Raw genomic sequence first — 8,158 nt, 5'->3', positions numbered from 1 at the left:
AAAATCTTAGCTCAAACGGCTGCAAAACCTGTTTGCCCAGCACGGGGATATTGAGTTCTATAAGATAAAGCCATAAACATGTTTGTCTGAGTCTTCTATCAAAAGTTACAGCGATTTATATGAAGTTGTTCAAAAACGCTTTAATTCGCCAAGACAATGCGTTTCTCACTGTTACATGCATTTGAATGGGAAACTCGCCCGAGACAAAGTATAGGTTTTCATTATGTGAATAATTTTAAAATCTTAGCTCAAACGGCTGCAAAACCTGTTTGCCCAGCACGGGGATATTGAGTTCTATAAGATAAAGCCATAAACATGTGTGTCTGAGTCTTCTATCAAAAGTTACAGCGATTTATATGAAGTTGTTCAAAAACGCTTTATTTCGCCAAGACAATGCGTTTCTCACTGTTACATGCATTTGAATGGGAAACTCGCCCGAGACAAAGTATAGGTTTTCATTATGTGAATAATTTTAAAATCTTAGCTCAAACGGCTGCAAAACCTGTTTGCCCAGCACGGGGATATTGAGTTCTATAAGATAAAGCCATAAACATGTTTGTCTGAGTCTTCTATCAAAAGTTACAGCGATTTATATGAAGTTGTTCAAAAACGCTTTAATTCGCCAAGACAGTGTGTTTCTCACTGTTACATGCATTTGAATGGGAAACTCGCCTGAAACAAAGTATAGGTTTTCATTATGTGAATAATTTTAAAATCTTAGCTCAATCGGCTGCAAAACCTGTTTGCCCAGCATGGGGATATTGAGTTCTATAAGATAAAGCCATAAACATGTTTGTCTGAGTCTTCTATCAAAAGTTACAGCGATTTATATGAAGTTGTACGGAAATGCTTTATTTCGCCAAGAGAGTGTGTTTCTCACTGTTACATGCATTTGAATGGGAAACTCGCCCGAGACAAAGTATAGGTTTTCATTATGTGAATAATTTTAAAATCTTAGCTCAAACGGCTGCAAAACCTGTTTGCCCAGCACGGGGATATTGAGTTCTATAAGATAAAGCCATAAACATGTGTTTCTGAGTCTTCTATCAAAAGTTACAGCGATTTATATGAAGTTGTTCAAAAACGCTTTATTTCGCCAAGACAATGCGTTTCTCACTGTTACATGCATTTGAATGGGAAACTCGCCCGAGACAAAGTATAGGTTTTCATTATGTGAATAATTTTAAAATCTTAGCTCAAACGGCTGCAAAACCTGTTTGCCCAGCACGGGGATATTGAGTTCTATAAGATAAAGCCATAAACATGTTTGTCTGAGTCTTCTATCAAAAGTTACAGCGATTTATATGAAGTTGTTCAAAAACGCTTTATTTCGCCAAGACAATGCGTTTCTCACTGTTACATGCATTTGAATGGGAAACTCGCCCGAGACAAAGTATAGGTTTTCATTATGTGAATAATTTTAAAATCTTAGCTCAAACGGCTGCAAAACCTGTTTGCCCAGCACGGGGATATTGAGTTCTATAAGATAAAGCCATAAACATGTTTGTCTGAGTCTTCTATCAAAAGTTACAGCGATTTATATGAAGTTGTACGAAAATGCTTTCTTTCGCCAAGACAGTGTGTTTCTCACTGTTACATGCATTTGAATGGGAAACTCGCCCGAGACAAAGTATAGGTTTTCATTATGTGAATAATTTTAAAATCTTAGCTCAAACGGCTGCAAAACCTGTTTGCCCAGCACGGGGATATTGAGTTCTATAAGATAAAGCCATAAACATGTTTGTCTGAGTCTTCTATCAAAAGTTACAGCGATTTATATGAAGTTGTTCAAAAACGCTTTAATTCGCCAAGACAATGCGTTTCTCACTGTTACATGCATTTGAATGGGAAACTCGCCCGAGACAAAGTATAGGTTTTCATTATGTGAATAATTTTAAAATCTTAGCTCAAACGGCTGCAAAACCTGTTTGCCCAGCACGGGGATATTGAGTTCTATAAGATAAAGCCATAAACATGTGTGTCTGAGTCTTCTATCAAAAGTTACAGCGATTTATATGAAGTTGTTCAAAAACGCTTTATTTCGCCAAGACAATGCGTTTCTCACTGTTACATGCATTTGAATGGGAAACTCGCCCGAGACAAAGTATAGGTTTTCATTATGTGAATAATTTTAAAATCTTAGCTCAAACGGCTGCAAAACCTGTTTGCCCAGCACGGGGATATTGAGTTCTATAAGATAAAGCCATAAACATGTTTGTCTGAGTCTTCTATCAAAAGTTACAGCGATTTATATGAAGTTGTTCAAAAACGCTTTATTTCGCCAAGACAATGCGTTTCTCACTGTTACATGCATTTGAATGGGAAACTCGCCCGAGACAAAGTATAGGTTTTCATTATGTGAATAATTTTAAAATCTTAGCTCAAACGGCTGCAAAACCTGTTTGCCCAGCACGGGGATATTGAGTTATATAAGATAAAGCCATAAACATGTTTGTCTGAGTCTTCTATCAAAAGTTACAGCGATTTATATGAAGTTGTACGAAAATGCTTTATTTCGCCAAGAGAGTGTGTTTCTCACTGTTACATGCATTTGAATGGGAAACTCGCCCGAGACAAAGTATAGGTTTTCATTATGTGAATAATTTTAAAATCTTAGCTCAAACGGCTGCAAAACCTGTTTGCCCAGCACGGGGATATTGAGTTCTATAAGATAAAGCCATAAACATGTTTGTCTGAGTCTTCTATCAAAAGTTACAGCGATTTATATGAAGTTGTTCAAAAACGCTTTATTTCGCCAAGACAATGCGTTTCTCACTGTTACATGCATTTGAATGGGAAACTCGCCTGAGACAAAGTATAGGTTTTCATTATGTGAATAATTTTAAAATCTTAGCTCAAACGGCTGCAAAACCTGTTTGCCCAGCACGGGGATATTGAGTTCTATAAGATAAAGCCATAAACATGTTTGTCTGAGTCTTCTATCAAAAGTTACAGCGATTTATATGAAGTTGTTCAAAAACGCTTTATTTCGCCAAGACAATGCGTTTCTCACTGTTACATGCATTTGAATGGGAAACTCGCCCGAGACAAAGTATAGGTTTTCATTATGTGAATAATTTTAAAATCTTAGCTCAAACGGCTGCAAAACCTGTTTGCCCAGCACGGGGATATTGAGTTCTATAAGATAAAGCCATAAACATGTGTGTCTGAGTCTTCTATCAAAAGTTACAGCGATTTATATGAAGTTGTTCAAAAACGCTTTATTTCGCCAAGACAATGCGTTTCTCACTGTTACATGCATTTGAATGGGAAACTCGCCCGAGACAAAGTATAGGTTTTCATTATGTGAATAATTTTAAAATCTTAGCTCAAACGGCTGCAAAACCTGTTTGCCCAGCACGGGGATATTGAGTTCTATAAGATAAAGCCATAAACATGTTTGTCTGAGTCTTCTATCAAAAGTTACAGCGATTTATATGAAGTTGTTCAAAAACGCTTTATTTCGCCAAGACAATGCGTTTCTCACTGTTACATGCATTTGAATGGGAAACTCGCCCGAGACAAAGTATAGGTTTTCATTATGTGAATAATTTTAAAATCTTAGCTCAAACGGCTGCAAAACCTGTTTGCCCAGCACGGGGATATTGAGTTCTATAAGATAAAGCCATAAACATGTTTGTCTGAGTCTTCTATCAAAAGTTACAGCGATTTATATGAAGTTGTACGAAAATGCTTTCTTTCGCCAAGACAGTGTGTTTCTCACTGTTACATGCATTTGAATGGGAAACTCGCCCGAGACAAAGTATAGGTTTTCATTATGTGAATAATATTAAAATCTTAGCTCAAACGGCTGCAAAACCTGTTTGCCCAGCACGGGGATATTGAGTTCTATAAGATAAAGCCATAAACATGTTTGTCTGAGTCTTCTATCAAAAGTTACAGCGATTTATATGAAGTTGTTCAAAAACGCTTTAATTCGCCAAGACAGTGTGTTTCTCACTGTTACATGCATTTGAATGGGAAACTCGCCTGAAACAAAGTATAGGTTTTCATTATGTGAATAATTTTAAAATCTTAGCTCAATCGGCTGCAAAACCTGTTTGCCCAGCATGGGGATATTGAGTTATATAAGATAAAGCCATAAACATGTTTGTCTGAGTCTTCTATCAAAAGTTACAGCGATTTATATGAAGTTGTTCAAAAACGCTTTAATTCGCCAAGACAGTGTGTTTCTCACTGTTACATGCATTTGAATGGGAAACTCGCCTGAAACAAAGTATAGGTTTTCATTATGTGAATAATTTTAAAATCTTAGCTCAATCGGCTGCAAAACCTGTTTGCCCAGCATGGGGATATTGAGTTATATAAGATAAAGCCATAAACATGTTTGTCTGAGTCTTCTATCAAAAGTTACAGCGATTTATATGAAGTTGTACGAAAATGCTTTATTTCGCCAAGAGAGTGTGTTTCTCACTGTTACATGCATTTGAATGGGAAACTCGCCTGAAACAAAGTATAGGTTTTCATTATGTGAATAATTTTAAAATCTTAGCTCAAACGGCTGCAAAACCTGTTTGCCCAGCACGGGGATATTGAGTTCTATAAGATAAAGCCATGAACATGTTTGTCTGAGTCTTCTATCAAAAGTTACAGCGATTTATATGAAGTTTTTCAAAAACGCTTTAATTCGCCAAGACAGTGTGTTTCTCACTGTTACATGCATTTGAATGGGAAACTCGCCCGAGACAAAGTATACGTTTTCATTATGTGAATAATTTTAAAATCTTAGCTCAAACGGCTGCAAAACCTGTTTGCCCAGCACGGGGATATTGAGTTCTATAAGATAAAGCCATAAACATGTTTGTCTGAGTCTTCTATCAAAAGTTACAGCGATTTATATGAAGTTGTACGAAAATGCTTTCTTTCGCCAAGACAGTGTGTTTCTCACTGTTACATGCATTTGAATGGGAAACTCGCCCGAGACAAAGTATAGGTTTTCATTATGTGAATAATATTAAAATCTTAGCTCAAACGGCTGCAAAACCTGTTTGCCCAGCACGGGGATATTGAGTTCTATAAGATAAAGCCATAAACATGTTTGTCTGAGTCTTCTATCAAAAGTTACAGCGATTTATATGAAGTTGTTCAAAAACGCTTTAACACTAGCATCCCCAGGCTTCTACCTTTCTACCTATAAAACCCGAGAGCAGTCAAATGGTGGAAGTGGAAGCTAAATTGGCTAGTCATTCATAAGTATATTGGGTCGTTACCTAGGAATTCTGGAGGGAGGGGAGTGGGGGTGAGTGATTGAGGGGGTGGGGGAGCTGCTAAAAGCGGTGAGCTTCCTTTTGTGTTTCATCTTGATGCATTCTCAATCATCCAGGGAAACAAATCTCCAAAAGTCACCAACTTGGAGTGTTTCAGTTTGCCATCTTGGGGAGAAATCAACACACATGGGTGTAGGTCCTTTGTTGCTGACATTTATTGATAAAAACAGTACAAAAAACCAACCATTTGTACACATATTTACAAATAATTCAACATTGTCAGCAATCACTCACAATCCTGGCACTGCCTCTGGTGTACGGACCTCCTCTCCAAGGAAAGAAAATGCAGAGAAGACTCACCACTCAGCAGGCCTTGGAAATGATCCTGACGGAAGTCGACCCTTGTGACTCGGATGGAGAAGACCTAGCAGTTCAGCCGGATTCGGACTCAGAGCTGTCTGATCAGTCTTCCGGTTAGTTTCATTTCATGTTATTTCCTTTTTCATTTCAAACAAGTAAGTGGATGTAGTTAGTAAGTAAGATATTTCAGACATTATTCTGATACAGAGGAGGAGATACTGGAATTATAATTAGTATCTATGCATGCATTTGTGATTTTGTTTGACCTTCCCATTTTGCTCACAATTTGAATTTGTTCACACTGCAGATGAGGAGACTGCTTCTCCACCGAAAAAGAGACCTTGTTTGGGGACTGAGACAGCGAAAGATGGCACAGTGTGGCGTGAAGAACAGGTGGGGACCTGTCTCCCTTTCACCCCAATAGAAGCGTACGCTGCAGATGGAGAGCCAACGGCTAAGGCCAGGAGAAGTATCTCGAGTCGCCTTCAGAGCTTCCTGTGTTTCGTCACTCTTGACATGCTTCGTAGCATTCAAGAATGGACTATTCAACATGCACAGCAAACGGAGCATGTTCATTGGTTCATGGACCTCCCTGAACTAATGGCATTTATTGCAATTGTGATCTTGCGGGGGGTTTGCAGGCTTCCATCGGTAAATGACTGCTGGTCAGCAAACCTGGGAAACCCACAGATAATTGGAACTATGGCACGAAACCGCTTCCAAAACATCATGCAACACCTACGCTTTGATGACAAGTCCACCCGCTGTGATCGAGCAAAGACTGACAAGTTTGCTGCAGATCGCAACAGATCGCAATGAATTCACCACTCAGGTATGTTGCAGGTCTTTTGTGGTTCTATGTTTATGTGTTTCATTGTGTGTAAAAGGGCTATGAAAATAACAATTTATCTTATTTCTTAGGTGTTTTCAACCTCTGCTGCCACGCTGACGGCGTATGCGGCCAAACGGAAGAAGACAGTCTATATTCTTAGCAGCATGCACAGCGTGGTTCACCAAACACTGTCACCCTTTACAACAAAACAAAGTGTGGCGTGGATGTGATTGACCAGATGGTTCTGGAGTACACTGTCCGCAAAGGAACACGGCGCTGGCCAGTCGCCGTGTTTTATAACATGATTGACATGGCAGCACTGAATGCACATGTGCTGTATCAAGCATGCACCGGGACGAAGGAAAGACGGGTGGACTTCCTGGTGGCGCTTGCAACAGAGTTGGCTCACTCTCATGTAGCTGCGAAGAAGGCAAGAAAAGATCAGTTGCTTCGGGCAGAACCCTCCACACCGAGCCCTGGAAAAAGAGCCACGTGTCAGGTCAAACACAAATGCAAGATAAATCAGGCCACTGTGCGATGTGTTCACTGCTACAGGTACACATGTGGTAAATGCAGACTACAGGTACCATGGCAGTGCCAGGATTGTGAGTGATTGCTGACAATGTTGAATTATTTGTAAATATGTGTACAAATGGTTGGTTTTTTGTACTGTTTTTATCAATAAATGTCAGCAACAAAGGACATACACCCATGTGTGTTGATTTCTCCCCAAGATGGCAAACTGAAACACTCCAAGTTGGTGACTTTTGGAGATTTGTTTCCCTGGATGATTGAGAATGCATCAAGATGAAACACAAAAGGAAGCTCACCGCTTTTAGCAGCTCCCCCACCCCCTCAATCACTCACCCCCACTCCCCTCCCTCCAGAATTCCTAGGTAACGACCCAATATACATATGAACGACTCCAGCATTTGACTGACTGCTCTCCGGCTTTTAAAGGTAGAAACGCAAAATGATGACTCCGCGGGGGTCTAAGGTAGAAAACCAAAATGACTGCTCTCCGGGGGTCTAAGTGTTAATTCGCCAAGACAGTGTGTTTCTCACTGTTACATGCATTTGAATGGGAAACTCGCCTGAAACAAAGTATAGGTTTTCATTATGTGAATAATTTTAAAATCTTAGCTCAATCGGCTGCAAAACCTGTTTGCCCAGCATGGGGATATTGAGTTATATAAGATAAAGCCATAAACATGTTTGTCTGAGTCTTCTATCAAAAGTTACAGCGATTTATATGAAGTTGTTCAAAAACGCTTTAATTCGCCAAGACAGTGTGTTTCTCACTGTTACATGCATTTGAATGGGAAACTCGCCTGAAACAAAGTATAGGTTTTCATTATGTGAATAATTTTAAAATCTTAGCTCAATCGGCTGCAAAACCTGTTTGCCCAGCATGGGGATATTGAGTTATATAAGATAAAGCCATAAACATGTTTGTCTGAGTCTTCTATCAAAAGTTACAGCGATTTATATGAAGTTGTACGAAAATGCTTTATTTCGCCAAGAGAGTGTGTTTCTCACTGTTACATGCATTTGAATGGGAAACTCGCCTGAAACAAAGTATAGGTTTTCATTATGTGAATAATTTTAAAATCTTAGCTCAAACGGCTGCAAAACCTGTTTGCCCAGCACGGGGATATTGAGTTCTATAAGATAAAGCCATGAACATGTTTGTCTGAGTCTTCTATCAAAAGTTACAGCGATTTATATGACGTTTTTC

The 8,158-nt window shown here is 39.1% G+C and overlaps 1 protein-coding gene across 2 annotated transcripts; it reads left to right on the top strand.

Annotated features, from left to right (window-relative positions):
* The first annotated feature begins 5,122 nt into the window (after positions 1 to 5,122).
* Positions 5,123 to 7,296, top strand: LOC146642375 (uncharacterized). 2 transcript variants are annotated; one of them, XM_085399451.1, is made up of 3 exons: positions 5,123 to 5,701; positions 5,896 to 6,420; positions 6,510 to 7,296. In XM_085399451.1, the coding sequence occupies exons 1-2, from the start codon at positions 5,572 to 5,574 to the stop codon at positions 6,405 to 6,407; spliced, it is 642 nt and encodes a 213-aa protein (XP_085255577.1). In that variant the 5' UTR covers positions 5,123 to 5,571; the 3' UTR covers positions 6,408 to 6,420; positions 6,510 to 7,296. The 2 variants fall into 2 exon arrangements, with proteins under 2 accessions (XP_085255577.1, XP_085255578.1); XM_085399452.1 differs by having other exon boundaries at positions 5,447 to 5,701; positions 5,896 to 7,296.
* The last annotated feature ends 862 nt before the right edge of the window (positions 7,297 to 8,158 follow it).

This window comes from Rhamphochromis longiceps, linkage group LG23 (genome assembly GCF_057381845.1).
Source record: "Rhamphochromis longiceps isolate RC_006_pf linkage group LG23, R_longiceps_female_GT1.1, whole genome shotgun sequence".
Lineage (NCBI taxonomy): Eukaryota > Metazoa > Chordata > Actinopteri > Cichliformes > Cichlidae > Rhamphochromis > Rhamphochromis longiceps.
Note: the sequence above shows the minus strand (reverse complement) of the source record. Positions and strands in the feature narration are given on the sequence as shown.